The sequence below is a fragment of the Phasianus colchicus genome, chromosome 18 (genome assembly GCF_987193195.1).
Source record: "Phasianus colchicus chromosome 18, bPhaCol1.hap1.1, whole genome shotgun sequence".
Taxonomy (NCBI): Eukaryota; Metazoa; Chordata; class Aves; order Galliformes; family Phasianidae; genus Phasianus; species Phasianus colchicus.
This window is the reverse complement of record NC_143453.1, coordinates 12,489,473-12,510,377: the sequence shown is the minus strand read 5'-3', so window position 1 is coordinate 12,510,377 and position 20,905 is coordinate 12,489,473. Positions and strand designations below refer to the sequence as shown.

Below are 20,905 nucleotides of genomic sequence, written 5' to 3'. Positions count from 1 at the left end.
GAAGCTGATATCCTTTAAAAATGAATAGAGGAGAAGATGGCTCCACCCAAATAAAGCTGTTATGGTGTTGTTTGGTAAGGGGTGCTGGTAATAAAGCCAGACATGACAACCATTGTGTGCCTAACCAAGGCAGAGTCGGGACCAAAGGATGGGGTATGTGGTGTGGCCAGGGGACGGAGAATTTGGCTACTTGCTCTGTGTCTAATGTGGTGTTGGCAAGTCTTATAACAAGTGTGCTTCAGGTCTTGAAAATATTACACTTCTGTCTCCTGTAGCTAACAGGGCAGCACGTTTTTGTTGTGTTTAATTTCATACTGTGAGATCCTCAAATGAACTGCCAAAAACCGCTGCGATCTTAATTCATGTTAGTTTTCTTCACTTTATAAAATAAACCTCCAGTGCACAGATTAAACGGAGCCAGGTCTACTTGTAAAATTACTCTAGCATGGGGATCTAGGCTGGAATTTCAGACTACTACAAAGAAAAAGCTGTTCTTTCTTCCTTCCTTATTCGTGCCATCATTTTTTTTTTTTTTTCCCTGTAACACACAGAACGGTTATGCTTAAATATCACATCTTCTGTCTCAGCACTGCTTTAACATGGTCTAGTGTTAATCCAGGTAGTCATGGGCTATGTTTTATGTAGTCATCCACACTTCCACACCACAGACACGCAGGCAGAAAGGGAAGCACATTGATTTAGTGCTCAGTAATCCTTGTTTAATCCCTAGTCCTTTGGTTTGCATCACTATGGTGTCTCCTGCAGTAGTCAGCATTCAATCTTCCTTCTTGGCAGATTGAACTAAAGGAAAGATTTATTAATTTTTAAGAAGTTGGCTTTGTAGGTGCATCTTTAATAAGCTAAAAATCAGGGCAGTTCAGAAACCAATATTGTCTTAACTATAATAATCTGCTCCTTAAAATCCAATCCAGGTTGAGCTGCACAGTCATCTCATGGTTTACTCGCGCAGTGCGTGGTACAGGGCTGACTTTAACAACTGTCCTGTTGCAGGCTCCCAGCCTACTTCCTTTTTCACTCATTATTAGAAATACAGTTAATCTCCTCTTCCCTCTCTCATCTACACCCAAGCCAGCAATGCTTGCTTTATGGCCCATGTACTGATAAGAAAAAGGGTTTGGAACTAATGGATTCATTTGCAGAAAATATTGGGGGGGGGGGGGGGGGTCAGAGATCACCATTCATTACAGCGGTGATAAATAGTCTATGTAATTGCTGAACAAATGTTAGTGTTTGGGATTTATTTCTATTAGTTTATGGATGCTTGTTGCTTTCTTCCCTCTTGTAGTGCAAAGACAGTGATTCTCAGGAGGAAGCCTTTTGTAATAATTTAGCTGTCATCACCTCTCCTGAATCCTTCAGGCCAGGTACAGGCTATAGCCATATTCCTTTCTGGACAGTGATATTCCAGAGCTAATTCCAGCAACTTTAAGTTGGCTCTTTACTCAAACCCTCCTGCTAGCAAGTTTGCTGAAATGTTGACAGATAACCATGCTTGTGTTCCAGTTGCAAGGAGCTTTAGCAATATTTCCCCCCTCCCCTCTGAAAATACTGTACTTTCCTAGATGCTGTCAGATAACTGCATTTTATAGTCTATATAAACATAGACTGTCCTTCTTGCTGGAAGTTACTCAGCTTTGGGGGAAGGTCCAGGGCTGTGTCAGTGCTGTGTAGCTGGTAGCTGGAGTTAGGAACAAGGGGGGTGTCTTGGGCATTGAGGTGCCCTGAAACGATGGGGAGGTTTACATCTTAACACCTACTTGTCTTGAAAATGGTTTCCTGTTCCCTCAAGTACTCTGGTGGCAGAACTGCCTTTTTCTTGTCAAAAGGATGATAGGCTAGAGTGGTTTTCTTCTCTACAGGGAGCAGGTTTGGCCATTCTTATTTCCTGCAGCAACCTGTTGAAGTATGTATTACTTGAGGGCATTTTATCCAAATGCTTCTTGAATACCCATGCTGGGCTCCAGCATGGAGCAGTCCAGTGCCTGTTGTGCCAGGCATCCCAAGGCAGCACTCTGGTCTTGATCAAGCATGGTGCAAAATGATGGTAGCAGCTCTTCCTGTTCCTCGGGCAGCAGAAGGTGTGAAGAGGTGGGTGTGCAGTGCTGCAGTCTGTGCATGAGAAGATGCAGAGCTGTCTTGTCACCTTCCAGGACAGTGCCCAGCCACCAGCCTGACAGCAGTTCCAGGGCACTGACCTTCATCTCTCACATAAAGCTTGCTGATAAGAAAAGGTGCTGTGATTGTACAGCACGGGGCAGATGGGGACTTGGCTTTTACCACTTATTAAAAATTTGAGTGACTGATCTATAATCTTAAGTGGAGACTAAAACCCAAGTGGTTACACCTGGCCTATGTCCTTTTAAAAACTGATTGTGAAATTGTTCTCATACAGCTGAACTCCTGTGAGTTCTGTTTACAGAGTACTCGTGGAAAGGAAGAGCTGGCAGTCTCAAGGGAGTTCTTCTAGCAGCTGGTCTGTGCAGAAGGACTCTGTCCTCCTGTCCTGGAGACTCATGTATGGCACAGGCAAATCCTCCTTCGTGTGGGAGGTGGATGATGTGTGGAGATAGAGCCATTGTCATCTACGCAACCCTGCCTGATAGATGTAATGAACACCAGCACCACCCTCTGACTCAGGATCACTCAAAATTAGGATTTGCTTTTTTTATTGCAATGTGATCATCTGTGCAGCTGCCTAACAGCAAAGAAACACTCAAAGAAATGAATTATTACAAGTGTTGTCACACTCCAGAAGGTGCAAGACCAAATTTTCTTTAGAAAAGCTGGTAGAACAGGATGCTGTTTCTGTGAGAGCAAGAACATCAGGCTTTTATTTTGAGAATCTTTTGATGTTGCTGTTCACTACAGTTCTGGTGACATTTTCTCTGCTATTAACCTTGTAACCAGGCAGAAAAACACGTACAATAAAATACCAATAGTGCGGAACCTGCATGACATGAAGGCTTCTGTCTGTAAAGCTGTTTTCATAGTCTTTAGTACACATTCCTTTTAAAATTATGTCCTCAACAACCTGGCATCAGCTGGGTGCTTCAGCAGGACAGCTGCAGCTACAGTTGTGTGACTTTAAACACACCAACACAGGACAGTCTGTTCACAGATATCTTCCTGGTGTAGTCAAAGAATGCTAATGCTTCACCATTCAAAAAAACCCTCCTTCGTGAAAGAATTTCAGCTTCTGTGACCATAGAGATGACAAGTTAATGGATCCATCTGCACCGTGTGGGTAAGGATTTATCCATGAAATTCCCCTAAATGTTAATGTGAGTTGCGTAGCTGAATCCCAGACTTGCCATGCTGAAACTTACCCTAACTCTCCAAGGAGAAGGCGCTAATTGGATTGCTGAGTTTAAATCCTTCAGCTAGTCAGTCCATGGAAAGGATTTAGCACTGGCTCTGTAAAAGGCTTTACATAGCTTTGCAGTGCAGTGCAGGGGAAGGTTATTTTTCCCCTTTTCTTCTTGTGATTAATTGTGAGACTTGAGGTGACGGGAGACATAATGAAATTCATAAATGCCAAAGGCCGTCCCAAGTCACATTCCTGGCTGTTGGTTTAAGTTAGAAACTGACAGAAGTGCGAACAAATCAAGGCTGCTCTGATAGCCTTTCACTTACAGGGAAGAAAAAGTAACTGACAATGAAAAACCACTGGAGGTGGTTTAGTGGGTGCAAGTTCTCACAGAAGAGTGGTATTTTACACTGATATAGATTCTTAGATACACAAGTGACTTACAGAGACGTTCTGCTCCCACAGAAGTCAGAGATTCCAGTTCTTTTTCCAGAAATTGGCCAAAGTTATTTTAGCAATATGCCAAAGAAAAAGCTGTTGCAAAACCTGCAGCAGAACTCAAAGTGACTTGTCCTCCGTCTTTGTTCATGACTGGCCTTGCTCCACTTGTTATAAATTTTAGAAGTCAACTCCCCTCCATGGGAGACAGAACTTTTTGCATGAACAGGCAGCATAAAATTTTAATCTAGCAATTTCCAGGGACTCACCTCTGCCTGGAAAAAACATTCTATTACTTCACCAGATCCAGGTTTGAATTACTGTATAAGGAATCGCTTCATCCGTCCTACTTCCCAGTGCAGAACGTATCATGTCTGAGTATATATCGACCAGATACTGATGCGGTGATCCTTTGCACCAGCTGCCAGCAGTCTGTCACTGGGGCTTTTGTGGTCTGAGAAGGACACAGAATGGACAGTTGCGGTGTGGTAGTCAAGCACTGCTAAGGGCTTCAGTTTCTTCCAGCCAAAGATCCTGATGCGATGATCCCACCCTGCTGTTGCTAAAATCTTCTTGTCTGGACGGATGGTGATATCAGATATGCCAGCATTGACAAGTCTGTGCGTTTTCTGAACCTGTGTGAGGAAGTCATGGATGAGCTCTAATTGTTTAAAGCAAGCAGAAGAAAATAGAACCTTCTGGAATTTTAGAAGGTAGACTATTGGCCTGTACACACACTGGCATCACACAGATGCTTTTCATCACATGGCAGATAATGCATTAATGAGAACAATTAACTTAAGTTGACCATAACTATCTCCAGCACCATTCCCTGAATGTTCCTTGCGTGTTTTTAATTTGTATTGCAGTTAAAGCTGTTTATATTTGGTCACAAGTGAAGCTCAGCTCAAGGGTCTGAGACTGAGAATCAGACTGTGCAGCTTTGCCCTTCCAGCTATTCTTGCACAAGTGGCAACGTTCAGAGCTCTGGCCAAATATCCCCATGGCTGAGATACCAAACTGTCATTTAAACTACCCACTACTTACTCCTACTACTGTACCCCCTCACAAAAGCCCCAGAAAGCTGTAGCAGTATTTACCAGATTCTTGAGAAAGGAATGCTTCCAGGAATTACGTTACAGGATCAGGAAATCTGTAGTTCTAGTGCTCTTCCCAAGGGACTTATTTACAGCAAATTCCAAGAAGGGGATTACAAACAAGTTATTGATTTCTACCTTGGAAGCCTTTTGTTTCTGCTTGCAGACTACTGCAGCACAAGTTTCCGAGGGGCACAATTAAACTGGAAGGTATTAAACTTCATTCTTGACTCACTGGGCACAGCTCTTGAAAAGAGAAGCTTGCTTCACTGTCACAAACTTTCCCTGAAACACCAGAAAAAGCCCACGTAATACAATTGTGCTGTTCTCACCTAAGATAACTTACATTAGTCAGCAGTCTGTCCCTGAAACACAGGCAGCATATGTTGAAATAGCCTAGCTTTGTCACAATGGGGAAGACACCTTTTTAGTGTATGCTGATCTCGACCTGTGGTTATTGTAAGCACAGCTAGAGATTACATTCAGAAATGACACACTCGTGCTGCTGTCTTCTTAAGACTAAATGTGTAACAACCATCTTGAAGCAAAGCTTAATATAATGCAATGCATGTTATCTACTGCTTTCAGGAAAAGAGACTGAAAAGCACATTTTGTCTGAGTAACTTCCCTTCATGATGAACATACCATGATGTTACAGGACTGTAGTACAGGATAACACTACGTATTAATTTCAGGTATGTTAACTGTAACATTGAATTCAGAAAACTGAAACTCCAGCCACACTCATCAGAGTTGCTTTCAGATGCATATTGGCATTTTCCAGGAACAAAGCTGGAAGCAGTTACTTCTCAACGACATAACAACTGTCTGGCTCAAATAGCAAGACATGCACATTGACTGAGAAAAAGACCAAATGAAATGTGACACACTTCTTGCCTTCTCCATACAGTCCTCTCTGTAAATGATTTGACAAATGTGTCTTCAAGCGATTCACAACAAGGGACGGCAAGTTTTGCTAAGCCTGTTCAGTAGTAGGAGGCTGTATGTGGGCCTCCTTGCAGCGCTGCTACTGCAAAACTTGTGCTTTTTGCTGCTAGGTACTTCCAAACTCCCCTGCTGCAGTAATAGCTCATAGCTTCATGGGATTTTCGTTGCCATATGTATACTGGAAGGGGAGGAGCTGTTACATCACCAGCTTGGCAGCTGGAAGTAAGATGGGTCTTACTCTGTAACTGAGATTATTAGCTAATGGCTATAGCCAGTCCTGGGTGTGGTGCTTCCCATCATTACTGTCAATTATGTAGGTAAGATCCATACAGCAAAATCAGGACGACTGGGTGAAATTGCATGTCAGCAGCATGCTACAACTTGAAAATGAAGCCTATAATGGAGATGCCTTTTGGCTATGGAACATGAGGGAACAGTGGGCATTTGTGCATGATTTGCAAATACAGGAGGTGAGGGAGGAAAAACAAAGAAAACTTGCTCAAGGTTTTTACAGCCAGGTGAAATCCTGTTGCCAGGATGTGGCCATACCGTCAGTAACAGGCAAATACTGTAGCCAAATACATACCAACATTGTTTCCTAATCAGAAAGCTAACTTAGAATTAAGAAAACAGGTGAGCTACTACCAGCCAGTCATGACCAAGGACACTCGTATCTATTAGCAGATTCATGAAGAAATTTTGTGCTGACACCAATAGATATCCATCTCTCCTTTCCTCAACACTTGCCATCTACAATTTTTCTTCTTAAAATCAGCCTCTCCTACACCCAAATTATGTTTTTAAGCCCCGTTTTTAAAAAAGTAGCAAATACAACAGCAACTTCAGCTTAGCATTTGAGGGAAAAAACCTCAGTAGTCCAACCAAGAGAACTTGCATGCTTACCTTCATTACAGTTTTTAAAGAATTTTCTTTCTTGCCACATAAATATTAGAGTGCTTCTTTGATGACTGGATTTTAGTTCTGCTTTGTTTATTCACCTGTAGAAGCTGTTTACCTGCTACTTTCCATCACAAACCTAACCACTTAATTATACTATCTCAGCCAAATCAGAAGGCTCATAACCAATCCAGTCATTTGCTGACAGAGATGATTTCAGCAATTTTCTTGTACAAGACAATGCACCACTTTCCCCATAGCGATAAATGATGAAGTACCTTCATCATCTATTCACTGACACACTGGAACACTGCCACTTAAAACAGAGCTGAAGTACCATCATTGCATCATTATTTCTCCAACAGCAGATAGCTATGCACCACGTTTACTTATTAAAACGTTTTAGAATAAAAATAATGTGCCACTGAGTGGCTTTCCACCATCTACCATTACCTCAGGTAACTGGAATGCCAAAAAAGAAAAGGCCCCATCTGGTTTTTATTATTAACGTAATAGTAGAGAAAAAAACCCACAAGCTATGTCCTTGACAGAATATAGTGCTCACATGAAAGATGCACTTTATTGGGGAATTCTCACCACGCACGAAGCACCAAAACATTACTTATGGGTTACAACATTTGGCATTTAAATTTCTTCTGAGAAAAATGGCCATGTCAGTGTGATGCACCGAAGGTGCGTCTGACCGTGAGTGCTCTGTGGAAAACAACAACTGGAATATTTCAGGTGAACAACTTGTTATTTTTCCCTGAGTCCTAACCTGCATTACAATTAACTGATAAGTGTAATGTGTTGTGAAGAGCAGGATTTTCTTTGAATGCCATGCTGTAATTAATATGAAGGAATGACTTCCTTTCCAACAGCAAGTATCTGAATCGTAAAGAAACCTGTCGTGGTGTCAGATTTCTAGAAAACTAGTCTCAATACCAAGTCTCCTACTGAGACTTACCAACTCATTTTCCTTCAACTTCCCTGAGCAATGGACTCCAGGTGTGGCTTGTGGGGGCAAATGTGACAAAACCCAACTATGACAACTATGCACCAGACTTGTTAACCTCTTCCTTAATCACATTCACTTGCTACTTCATTGCTTCTTGTTCAGAATCTAGAGTGCCTCTCCTATTTCGTGGCTAACTGCATGTTATAGTTGGCTTTCTCCTCAGCACTTGGGGAGCTCTGTGTCCTGCAAACTTCACCTCAATTGGGTGTATCTGTAAAGCAACTACTGGAATCCTAGTGCCATGCTGATCCCTAAGTGCCAGTTCTGTGGTGATCAGATCGTAGCTCTTGACTGCGTCCCCAAATGATGTCACTGTCAAATGCCCAGGAATTGCTTTTCTTCTTATAACTGTTCAGAAAATGGCATTAACTCATCACGCTACCTAACAAAATCTCTACAACAGCTGTAAGAGCAGTTGTTTTCTTCCATGACTCCATACACCCAATTGTTCTAAAGAGATATACAGGAGCACACAGAGGCAATGTCTGTTCAGGGAACAACTGCCTTACCAACAGCTTAAAAAAATAAAGCACTCAGCAGTAGAGGGGCAATGGATGGGCCATTTTCACTTTCAAGAGCCTTTATTTACACTATTTATTTCCACACCTAGTTAAAACCTCCTTAACCCCTTGGCAATGTTGGAACACTTGCTTAAGTTGTCTAGATTAAGCAATATTTATTGCCATTCACTAGCAGAGACTGAACTGGTGGTGATTACGAGACCAACCCCTAAACCTGCCACTCCAGGTGTGTATAGCTCAGACATAAACCCATATAAACCAATATAGACTTATTCTTTCCCTGTCTCCAGCTAGTGCACTAGAAGTGCAAAGGGAAGCTAGCTGCCTACACCTCACGTCCTCTTAGCCAGGCTATGCCTGTTCTTTCAGTCTGTCAGGTATCTCATGCAATATTCTGTCTTTCTCACAGCAAAAGGAAAACTATCCATTCAAGCAGAACCTCTGGAAAAGCAATCCTTTGTTTCTCATTTTTGTAAGTCATTTATAATGTTTAAGACGTTCTGAGAGCTGGATACTACTAATGTGATAAATGAAGACATGGAGGCAATGGTTTGAGAAATGCTAGGCCTGCACGCCTGTTGCAGCTTTGGTAAAACCAGAAACATGTGAGAGGGTCTTTCTTTTTTTTCTTTCTTTCTTTCTTTTTTTTTTTTTTTTAAATCCTCACCATCCTTTGTTAAGTCTAGTCACATAGCACAAGCATTCTAACCAGTCTGTGATTAATTAGCTAGAGGTCTGCAACAACTCTTCTCCATGACTAAATAATTTTTTAGTCTATCAAACTGTTAGTGCAAAGTGGGATAAATGACACTGGAGGGCCAACGGCACTGACCTGCAGGTTCTGTTGCTCATTGAGGCTCCAGATGCTAAGCACCTTTTCGGATGAGCCCGAGATCCCTTTGGCCTTCTCTGAGTCAAAGTCAAGGCTCATCACCGGCTCCTGGTGGCAAACAAGTTGGCTCAACACTTTTCCTGTTGACAAATTCCAAAGGAGCACTGATCCATCTTCATAGCCAGCCAGAAGCAATGGCTGTGAACCACAGCTGCCCTGACCAAGAGAAAAATAAAATTGTTTGAAAAGTGAGTAGTCTGTTTGTGAAACTATCACCTCCAACTAGGTTTTAGATCAAGCATCGAGAAAATAAATGAAAATGCTGACAGGTATAATAGTGAAGAGTTTAGAAGTCTAAGTGTCAGTGCTACCAGTAAGGACACATCTTGGTGCTTCCACCACATTTACTAACAGCATTACTAACCAACTGCTGACAAGCACTCAGCTTCTGTATCAACATATAACATTTTATATTTGATGTATGTAGTTGATATCTAACGCACGCATGTATGTATACACACATAGAAGATTACTGAAAGTCCAATCTATAGCCCTGTACATCGCCTGCAAAAAGACTGCCTGAAGTTTCTGAAGCTTTAATTCATGGTCTAAAGTTCATTGCAATTCTTAAAAAAATAAGAAATAAAAAAAATGAATAGAGCAATGGACTTAGCAATAAGCCATGCAAAACCATGTGGCACTGAAAGAAGTGCGAGTGCAGCTGCACACTGCCAAAGCAGGGGTGCTCACATGGACTGCTTACTAACGTGCACTGCAGTGCAGAAAGGTGAACACCAAACCGCTCTTCAGGGATCCCTGGCTGAGTCACCAAGGGGTTAACACGCACCCGAGTCCCACTGTAACCAACTGAAGGCTATTTTGATTAATGATGTCACAGGCCAGAGGGCACGGCACCCTGGGCAGACACCTAATTTATTTAAGCCTCTGAAATAACTCAAAGAGGGGAACATTACTGGATTACATGTCACACTTAAGGAAAATATTCATCATTGCTCCAGCCAAAGACTAATGACCCTGTAAGCACTAACTGGCTGTGAGCGAAGATGCAAATCCCGAATGAAAAGCAACTAAATAACAAGCATCTGTAGCCAGTTATTTGTTTAATAGGAGAGAGACAACCCACCAAAATACACACTGGGATTATGAGCACCTCCTGCAGGGACACCCAAGAAATGCATCCAATAGCTTATTCAGTTATTTCCAAACCTGGCCTGATCCTATGGGATTCTATTGTTTAGTACTGGAAACAAACTCAAGTTAAAGGATGTTTATAAAAAAATAGTTTTTACTGGCATCACACGATTGAATGAGGTTCTTGCTGTCAGTGGCATGATACAAGCCTGCACTGACCAAGAGCTCACCACCTCTATTAATGGTCCAGTCTGTTCTCCCACGGGTTATTATTTGTTCTAGGGGGAATTAAACTAACAAGAGATGGGTGGTCTGGGTAATAAGACTTCTGAGTAAAAGCATTTTTCAGATTTGTTCAGCCCAAAGAACCATTTAGATAAGGAATCAATCTTACCATGCAGGGAACAAAACTGCTCCTTAAAACAAGGAAACAAAGCAGATTTGCCCACACTTCAAATCCTGTATGAGTCTCATCCTTTACTTTAAGGCTCCTTTTCTTTGGAAGAGGCAGGGACCTTGCTTTGGCCAGATGTGGGCACAATCTTTTTTTTTTTTTTATTTGTCAAAATAACATCAGAGCAATGAATAACTGTCAAATATATGCAAGTTCACAATGTTAAATCATTAGCTATTTTGGACGGACAGTGCTCTTTTTTTTAAATGTTGGGGGATAAAAACCTGAATTAAAATGAATTTTAATTAAAAAAACAAAGTATTTTATAGGTACATCAAGTTTAAGAAAGCCCCCAGTTTGGACAGAAAAACTGAGAAGAGCTATTACTGTACTGCTCTTCTGTGAGCACACTGCTCTTCTTGAAGCCCAGGGTTTTGTGGATGGTCAGACTTTCCTTATCCAACAAAACAAGGTTGGGATGGGCAGAGTTGGGTCTTCTGCCTCAAAACAGGATGGCCAAGTGTTGCTCATCACCTCATCACCTAGATGCTCTAGTATCACAGCAAATGCCGACCAGAAACATTTCTCTTTCTGCTGCAAGTATCTCAACTTAATTTGAAAAACAGAATTTGCAGTGCGAGATTGGTCTGTTTTAAAAAGCAAGTGTTCTTTTCTGTGAAATCAAGGCCTCCTGTACTTCTCCTTCCTGACATGCTCAAGCGTGTAATATTTTAATGAATACGTATACCTGAACTTAATAACAGCTATTGAAAGATTGGAGAAGCTCTCAGTCTGATGCCTGGACTTATCAGGCAGTGCTTCACAACAGCCCATTTATTTCAGCTGTTAATAATGGACACTTCTGGAGAAACGACTCTGCCAGCCATATTCTGGTGTCAGTGGAAAATTTAAATTACAAATCATCATTCTTCCTAAACAGAGCAGTTTGATGTTGCATTTGGATAACTGTCAAGGAAGGAAGAGAAGGTGATCTGCTGTCAGCTCAACAAGAATAATTGCTATAGTTTATATAAAGTAATAACTCTGCATTTCCAGTTTCTACATGTATTGTTCCCATTGAATTATTTTGTTTGCGCCGTTACGCAACATGATGCCTTCCCCAAAGAGTACAAAAAATGTAAGGGAAGACTATATTTACTCCTGCAAATCCTTACCCCACCCAATTAGTAATAGCAGAAAGGTGTGAAGCTGAAGGAACAATGTATTTAAGATTGTGAGTCTTCAAAAGAGAAAAGAAAAAAATGAATGAGCACACTGAATAAGTTAAGGACAGAGTCAAATGAGAGGAAAGAAGTTTCAGAACAACAAAATAAAATGTTGGTATCTTTTAAACTGCTTAAAAGCAGTGAGTGTGGCTCGATCCACAAGCCTAACATAAGCTTCATTTTAAGTCCACTGCATATTTGAGAGAGTTCCCAGTTGATGCTACTGCTAGTAAGGTGCATTGTATTCCTGGTACGTGGTGCTTTGCCTAAAAATGGAAAGCAGAAAAATACAATCCACAGCTCTGACAGTCTCCAAGCTCTTGCTGAACAACAGCCTGCACACCATTATGTAGCTTTCTCTGTGTCAGTCTGTACTTCAGCTTGTTAACTTGCTGTGCCATAAGCAACATCAAATAGTCTCTTAGGCAACATACTGCCCATAAGCAATGGGCTGGGGTGTGCTCATCTCCTGGGTACGTCTGCACTGCCCAGCGTGGTGAAGTACAGGGAAATCCTGAGCTGCCTCTATTCAGGAAGGGTACAGCTGGGTTAGCTGGTGTTCTGCTTTTATGGTTGCAGGGTTACTCAGCGACCCACTTAGTGAAACCACAAAACAGAACACAGCAGCACTTCGGTATACCACAATAATTATTTGCCCTTAAAGAGTACCCTCCTCCTCTGTGCCTTTAAACTGAGTTGAACACATTTGTAAAAAAATAAATACAGCTGTGAGACTGCAACTGTCCTTGCTTGTTGCAGTCTAGGAAGTTGTGGTAACTTACCAAACTTATAATTTACATGGAGTAACTTACTTCTCCCAATTCCCAGTCTTAACTTTATTCCTACTGACAACAGAATTAAAAACTTAAAAACAAGACTCTGCACCTGCTCTGCTTCCTAGAGGATCAGCAGTATTAGTTCATGTGGGAAACATGGCGAGAAAGAGAATTCTTTGTATGGGCAACAAAATTTTAAACAATGTACATTCCCTCAATTATCTTCATCTTGTTAAAATATGTCCAGGCTACAGAAAGCCACATTCATTTCCTTGAGTACTGACTGCCTTTTTAGAATAAACTTTGTTTAATGAAAAACCTAATTAGTCTGCTTGCCTTTTTTCCCTCCTAGCTATTCCACCATGGGACTTACACTGTGGCCTCTCCTACTTTTCCTTGATACCAGCAATTGAACTCCTCTGGACTTCACCCAGTTCAGGCCCTGAGTGAAGACAGTAATGCCTCAAATGCACAGCTGATCAGTACTTTCTGCAGCTGAAACCAATACAGATCTTCAGATGAAACTGAAGGGAATCATGTAGTTGAAGTCACTCAGATGGTACTGCGGACCTGTAACTGTCAGTGGTCAGGGAGTAAAGCAGAGAATCTGCATTGCAACTAATTTCAGGGGATTTAAAGCCCACCACTTGAACTCCTTTCTCTCTACTGCCGCCTTCTTGTGCTAATTGCCTTTCACTGCTGACATCCCATAAGCATCACTGGCTAAGTGCTCTGCAAATGTATTTTTTTCATTGTTTATTTTTTGTTTTGTTGTTTTAATTTACTGTTTTTATTTACCTTTTAGTTCAAAGCCAGTACAACCATAAATATTTGTTCCTATTGTATGCTGGTAACAGGAATGTTCATAGAATGCTTCCTTATCCTGAGGGCATTAAAGTGAATGTAACCTACCATTAAAATCACTGTTTTTAAGTAACCCAATCATTTCTCATCATTAATAAGGCGAGAAGCTGTATCAAACAACTGGCTTCAGTAAGTCACTCATTTTTCCTCCTGATTGATGCAAAATCTGTACCTATCCTAAGGATATAAAGCTTTCCCTAAGTATTTGCAAATCTTCCATTAAAGCTTGGAGAGCTCTGAAAGTTACATTAACGATGTTCACAAATCTTTCCCCCCTTTAATAGTATAATTACTTGATTGGTTTGATAATAAATCAAAATCCAAGTGAAGAAAGATTCATGTGCTTCATATAAAATGAATCACAGGGAAAACATTTCACAATTAGCAGGCGCTCTTGCCTTACCTGCCATAACTTCAGACACATGGGCATGCCCAGCTTGGCACCCATCTCTGGCTTCAAGGTACAGACTGACGTCTTGGATGGCAGCTCCAAAACCTGAACCTGACATCAGGAAAACAAGAGTATTTGGTCATGCTCCAGGTCGAAATTCTGCTGCTAAAAACACAAGTCTTTTAAGGTGATTAAGGCCAGTGTAAGTACTCCCAGTAAAAAGCTGTCTGGAGGAAACTGGGGAATACATGTTAAGTTGAAGCTGTAGGGGAATCTACAGTCTTACTAAAGACCAGACAGAAGTGCTAGAAGGTAATTTCATCTTCTTCCACTGTCCTACTATCTCTTCTGACTTCTTTCCTTAGAGTAGGTGATGTGCATTACTACAGGTAAGAATGCAGACAGCTTAGTCTGAAAACACTTCCCTGCATCTTTCCCATATCTCCATCTTTGTAGCAAAGTTTTTTGTTATGTTCAGTTATGGACGCTTGTATTGTCTTCTGTTCTGGCAAGGTAATACGGAGCTTGTGTGGATACACAGCCACTGCATATATCTATCTGAAGTGGATTTTTATTCACTGGTTGACTGCACTAGCAGAACTTAACACCCCAAATCATCGGCTCAGAGCAGGCTGGAGCACCGACAGCATACCGGTATTTCTACCACAGTGCTGTCTGACCCTGCTTTGAACAGGGTCAGGTAATACTGTGCTTAACACCTGCTCTCTGTGTAGCAGCCCCTACTTTTGCTTGCGCTGAAGGCAATGAATTATGGGTCTGCCTTTAAAAAAGAGGGGCAAAAGTCTTTCTTCTGCCAGAGAAGTAGCTCATTTCCACTGCAGGATGCTGGCAGCCAAGATCAGGGAGTCTGCCTTTGCAGTTTGGCACTGGAAGGTTTTTAGTCTCTTGCCTGATACAGAAATGCCTTACTTGGGGCTGACTCTTGAGCTTGGAACTATAGAGAAAGACTTTATGTTCCTGGAAGCAAGTTTTTGACACTTAAAAAAAAAAATATTGCTCTTTCTCAGACACATACTTAATCATTGAGGTGATCTTTTATTTTAATTAAATAAGCAACAGCCTACATTATCTCATAAAAGTAAAGGACTTCAAATATTTGATAAATCCAGCATCACCAGCCACTCTGGATTATTTCAGAATGTGCGAAGGCCCAATAGTGCTGTTGGACAGCCCAAGACATGTGAATTTCCTTAAGCATCTGAGATGAGGTATTAAACAAATATGGCTCCTCTGGGAACCATCAATCAAAACTGCAGCAGCTGCAATGGCTTTCCAATCCCATACCTTTAGTTCAAAGCTTGCCAGAACATCTTCCTATTTCTAGAGATTGTCAACTAGCCTGCCAAAAGCCAGCTGCACTCTAGGACTGCAAGTCAATGATGTACTAAACACAATGTACAGAGATTTTCTAAAGCCAGTTAGCAATGGAGCGGGAAACTGTTCTCCAGATTTGACAGATGGAGGCTATAGCAGAGCCATGCAGTGTACAGAGCAGAGTTTGAGCATCTGGGAATTCTGCTTTGGAGCGATGCTGTTAACAAAAGATTCTTTTCTCTTGGCAACTTTCTTGCCATCAGTATAATGACCAAGTTAGCTATTGGAGGAAACCAGCTGTAAATATGAAGGTGACCCACTCTCATCTTGCGCCTTTCATCACTGGCTCCCCAGAGGGCATTGTCTTCCAGACTGCGAGAAAACCAGGACTGTAACTTTTAGTTAACAAGGAAAGATAAATGCACTGGGATAAATGCATCTCTGGAGGTTAAAAATAATTCTTAAGAAGCCACTCCTTTATTTTATCTTGATTCAAAAGGAAAGACCTCGTACAAGGGCTATGGCTGAGCTTGCAAAGGACAAAGGAAAGCAGAGAAGAGGATTTTTTCCTGCAGAAGGCAATCAGGCACGAGCTGCCTGTGCTAGACTGACAGTTCCAGAGATTGCCTGCATTAGACAACTGAGCCTTAGAAATAAATACTATTTCATATATTTTGACATCTGTAACCTAAAACTTGAAGTTCTGTGTTTATATTGGTTTTGCTTAATAGGAGAAAGATTTTCCTTTGCCTGAGGTTAATAGTGTTCCTGGGTGGCTAAAACTGGCCACAAGGAAACACGCCCTTTTTCTTTTCCACATTAATAAAGCTTTTAACATGTTTCTGGCAAACTGGCAAGAAAAGTGCATGTAACTCATAATTGGTGATTTAAATGCAATCATGAACAAATAAATGCCTGTTCAGATCTCATTATTTATGGACTGAACCTGCTTTAAGACAAAATTACTCTTCTTTGGGCACCAGCCAAGCATAAACACTTATTAAGTCTTAATTTTAATCATAAGCTGCAAATGTACTGTGCCTCACAGTGCTGCCTATTTGGAAACACTGTATATTATGGGAGCGTATGTATGTGCATTTATTGAAAACTGACATAGTTCCAGTGTCAAGTTCACACACAGAGAGGAACTCTTACCTCAGGAGACAGCAAATCATTACCAGCTTGCAAAGCCCAAGCAAACAAATGAAAGTAAACCAGAGATGAATTGCAAGAGACGTTGGGGTGAAACAGCTCCTTCCTGGATGACTATTTAATTCTTTGTGAACAGAACGTGTGTGTACACTTTGCTGAAACAAGGCCTTCTCCACCTGATCCAGGACAGCACTTTTCAGGTTTAAGTCAAATATTGTTGAACACTTCAGTAAAATGGAAGTAGTTCTGTTTGATCAGAACAATAGATGTGCCTGAGAATGGTTTTATCTGCTGGTACGGTGGCTGCTTCTACAGACTTACTCACTTCTGTAAAATGCTGAATATTCTGGCTGTGGGCCAGCAAAGTACTTACATATATCCTCAGCTTCTGAGTAATAAAGAGCCCACATTTTCTCGCAATACAGGCACCATTCCCACATATTATTTAGTTTATAGAAAATGTAACTTTCAGTTTCAAGATATGCATCCTACATCCAGGTAAGCTCGTGATCTTCTATGCTTATGAACAACTTGCAGTTTAGCCACAATATTGCTTTTATTTTCTCATATCACCTCTTTTTTTTCATACTTTGGTATTTAAATGTCAAGCATGTGAATCAATTTAATTTTGTATCATGTCCTCAAGCAGTCTTTCAAAGAAAACAAAAATAATTTATACAAAACAGACGTGGAAAATGCCAACAAAGCTGTCAGTCAGTGACTGCTGTGGTAATGGGTATGAAATGTGGGTGTATACAGTAGGAACTGAAACGAACCCTACAATTATTTCAAACAGAGCAAACCTCTTGCTGCTAATAGTAATTCCACTATCTCCAGCCAAAGTACCAGTTAAAGAATTAGCCCGAGGTGAAAGACCACATATCGCATTACAAATCACCTGCACCTCCCCTCCTCTCACCATGCACAACTTCCAGCCAGAGACAGCAGATGAGTGCGGCCATCTGATGACAGACTTCTGACTGTTAGCTCCCCAGAAGGACTCTACTCTCTTCCCCTTTTAACAGTATTCAGCAGCGGCACCGCAGGAGCTTTCAAATCTCCTGCACATGAAAGACCATCAGCAGCTGCAAATACTTAAATGTTACAAAAACTTGGGGTGGTATCCTTGTTATTAGAGCACGAGTTATATAACTCAGTCACTTTGCTGGCAGGTAATGGTGATCAGGAGCCCCAGAGGTTCCTTGCGCTGCCCCCTCTTGAGCAGCGGATTTGAAAGCACTGATGTTTCTCCTTCCAAACTTTCTTATTTAAGAAACAAAAGCAACGTTCCAAGCACTGGAAAAAGAAGCGTTTCCTACCTCCTCCAGGGCCTTGGCTGCCATGGCCATCAGCCAGCGTCCCTGTGCCACCTTCAACAGAGAGCTTCTGCAGAACCCCACGTTCTCCGTGAAGACAGAATCCGTCACTGAAGTCCGTCCCTCTGCTAAATCCCACAGGCAGATCCTCTGGTCACGACCTTGACTTTTACAATAAAGCAAGTTGTTCTGTGAGCAGCAGGACTGAGGAAACCTGCCTTCCTGTAGCTTAGTATCTCAAAGTTGGACTTTAATACGTGATAAGGACTGAGCTTAGTAAAGCTTCAAAAGCTACCAGAAGAGAGGACCTGAGAGTCAGACACACCACCCTCACTGTCAGCCACGCTTTCTTACCAAGAGAGCCTCCATCAAACACAGTTATACTATTTATGTGCGCAACTATTTATGATTTTTTAGGAGTATTTAAAAATTTTCATGACAAGAATACGAGACATTACCATATTTAACACTTTCACCGTAACAGTGAAACAAAATGATCAGGTTTGGTGACACCTGAAAGACAAAGAGCAAGACAGAAGGGCCACAAAGGTAAAGGAATGAGTTACTCAGTGGCCAGCCTCCCACAGCCACATGCAGAAGCAGACTCGTACACCTCGTCCCAGGGAAAGCCGTGTGGTCAGCAAGGCCAAGAAGGCCAGTCAGACCGCACAGCATTGGTTGCCATGTATTTACCCAACTCCAGTTGCTCTGGAACAAAACGCTGCTGTGGAGAAGCAGCAGTTTTGGAGTTAAACTACAGCAGCACAGGATACCCATCCTGTTACTGCCTGGGAGAAGGGGTCATCAGAAATTCCTCATCCATTTCTTATTTGAATTAGCAGTATCGCTTGACAGAACCATGTAAGCAAAACAGAGGTAGATGCAAATCTGACTGATTTAGGGCTTCTTCAACATCAGTACAGAAACTCCCATCTGCTGTTCAGCTGAATGACAAACTATGAAAACACAGCGCTAGGAAAACAAAAATGCGGTGGGACTGCAAGAAACTGCTGGGATTTAGAGCAAAACAGCAAAAAATACAGGTAAGCAGCGCCCTAAAATTGTACTGCAGTATGAACTGTTATACACCAAAAATAGAGGTAATGAAAAGCTCTATAATAATACAAACAATACTCATTCAGTAGGATTTTATGGGGGAGAGTGTTGATAATTGTACTTAAGTAGATAACAAATATAAATGCTAATGAGTTCCACTGTGTATTATAAGAGATGTCTTCTCTAGATAAACATGTCAGAACACCTCCTAGTCATACAGACACTTTGGCATCCACTCTGCTCAGATCACCTGTCTAATCCAAGGTACACAAATCTTCCCAACCTTCCCTTCCTAAATGAGAACACGGGGTTTTGCAACATGGGCGTGCAGCTCAGCATTCCTGCTCATTTTGCACCATTCTCCCATCTCCGGTTCTTCCCTGTCCCTTTTCTCCTTCTCCTCACAATTTGTACCAGATTTGATCTTCCCTGAAAAACAGTTGTGAAGCACCTAACTTCAAATCCATTTCCTTCAAGCAGAAACTTCACCTGATGTCAGCGCAGTAATAAGGACACTATGAAATACAATGAAAAATGGTACAGTCAATGTCTTTATGATACACATGTAGTCACACTGCAATGCAGCCTCATGTGAATCATGAAGAAATTAACTGATCATAGTAATTCTGGGTATTTGTACTTCTGCACATTTTCTGTATGTGTTGGAGAGGCTATCAGTGACTCCAGAAATAAAATATTCTCGCTCTTTATGTTTTTTTGTTGCTGGTTTTTTTTTTTTTTTTTTTTTTTTTAAACTCGGGTACCTAACAGGAACAAAAATAATTTTCACTTCTTTTTGCCTGCCTCACTCACCTCAGGAGCCTGTCTTTACCATCCATTGTTTCCAACCAGTAGACAGATTTTCTTCCATGGCCATCCAAGGCTGCGTCCACTCTGTGAGTTTTCAGGTTCCAGACATGGATAAACCCATTCTCAGACCTGGCAGCAATAACAGATGCTGATAAGACAGTCCAATATTTCCTCCCTTTTTTTTCCCCCCAAATGGAAGTCACACATACAAAGACAACAGACCCATCATTCACCAGCCACGCATTTTGTTCTTTATCTAAATAATATCCCTTATTTTAAAAGGAAATGTCTGTACAACACTCAGCTTAGCCAGAAATCCAGATTTACTTACCCAGAGAAGAGAACGGGGACGGCAGGCTCTTCACCTCCACAGGAAAAACGCAGCGCATGGACAGCAGCACTGGTACCTCTGAGCACAAAGCGTGGGTCTGGGGGTGGCTGAGCCATCCAAGCAACTGGGAGAGCAAAACAACACGGGTACCATGGAGGGCAAGGCAGCCTGCAGGAAAGTTACAACTGTAAATATTTTTTGATCAGGACATTAGCTTTTCTTAGAAGCTAATCTAATGTTGGTAATTGGTAACGTACAATCCTTTGCAAGTAATTCCTCTTAGCTTTGAGTGATTGAGCATCCACCCAATCTGCATGCTGACATTAGGTGATGGTTTCCTTCTAAGCTCAGTGGTTGCCGAGTTGGCCATGTGCATCCATATCTCTGTAAGTACAGAATTGTTCAGCTGTTCTCCCTGCTGCAAAAAGGAACAGATACTAAATGCAAGAAGCTGGATGCAATGATTTATCGTTCCACTTATCCTCCTGGAAAGTCTTCCCCTTTCTTCACCATCAAGTGCTCTGTTTGTGCTTTCTAACCACAACCATTTACAGAAAAGCACTGCAGTGTGTACGTCAAGTGAAAATAATTTCAGATGAGATGATCATTTTTATACAAGGCTGCCATCACTCCCCGGTGCTTCAGCTTCTGGTTCCAAGCACATTGCTTGAAAAAAGAAACACATTATTTCACACTACCTAGACTTGAGTTAAACATTTCATTCCAAGGTGTTGGAATGGTGAGCTCCAGCTCTGAACACCTGTCAGGAACATGCTTCACCTGTGCTCTAATCCTGAATTTTGTCACAGCTCACCTTGGCACAGCAGTGTGCTGTCACCCTCAAAACAACACTGTGGAGCCACAGAAATAACAGCTGGACGGCTTGTCAGAGGAGCTGGTCCTTCTGCAGGGAGGAACAACACTGAATCCATGCACTGAGCAGGGAAGTCAAAGCAGGCTGGGATTACTGGGCAGGTTGTTTTTAATAGCATTTTTCCAATTACTGACACAGAAGTTTTGCTG

The 20,905-nt window shown here is 41.6% G+C and overlaps 2 protein-coding genes across 14 annotated transcripts in view; one reads left to right on the top strand and one right to left on the bottom strand.

Moving 5' to 3' along the window:
* Positions 1 to 13,811, top strand: part of TBX1 (T-box transcription factor 1) — a 63,800-nt gene extending 49,989 nt beyond the window's left edge. The window contains exon 9 of the transcript XR_016458737.1: positions 12,980 to 13,811. The gene's annotated coding sequence lies outside the window, so the exon portion shown is untranslated. The remainder of the gene's footprint in view (positions 1 to 12,979) is intronic.
* The window catches only part of GNB1L (G protein subunit beta 1 like), a 37,480-nt gene continuing 19,251 nt past the window's right edge, over positions 2,677 to 20,905 (bottom strand). For 6 of the 13 annotated variants that reach the window (XM_031592810.2, XM_031592811.2, XM_090120935.1 and 3 more), the window contains 6 exons: positions 19,883 to 20,050; positions 19,555 to 19,680; positions 17,689 to 17,851; positions 13,895 to 13,993; positions 9,080 to 9,295; positions 2,677 to 4,401 (listed from right to left, as the gene is read on the bottom strand). In XM_031592810.2, coding sequence (XP_031448670.2) covers positions 4,135 to 4,401; positions 9,080 to 9,295; positions 13,895 to 13,993; positions 17,689 to 17,851; positions 19,555 to 19,680; positions 19,883 to 20,050 — 1,039 coding nt within the window. In that variant the 3' untranslated portion in view covers positions 2,677 to 4,134. Of the gene's footprint in view, positions 4,402 to 5,098; positions 5,149 to 5,195; positions 5,312 to 9,079; positions 9,296 to 13,894; positions 13,994 to 17,688; positions 17,852 to 19,554; positions 19,681 to 19,882; positions 20,051 to 20,139; positions 20,301 to 20,696; positions 20,787 to 20,905 lie in introns of those variants that run through there. The other 7 variants (XM_090120930.1, XM_090120931.1, XM_090120934.1 and 4 more) reach the window with 7 other exon arrangements.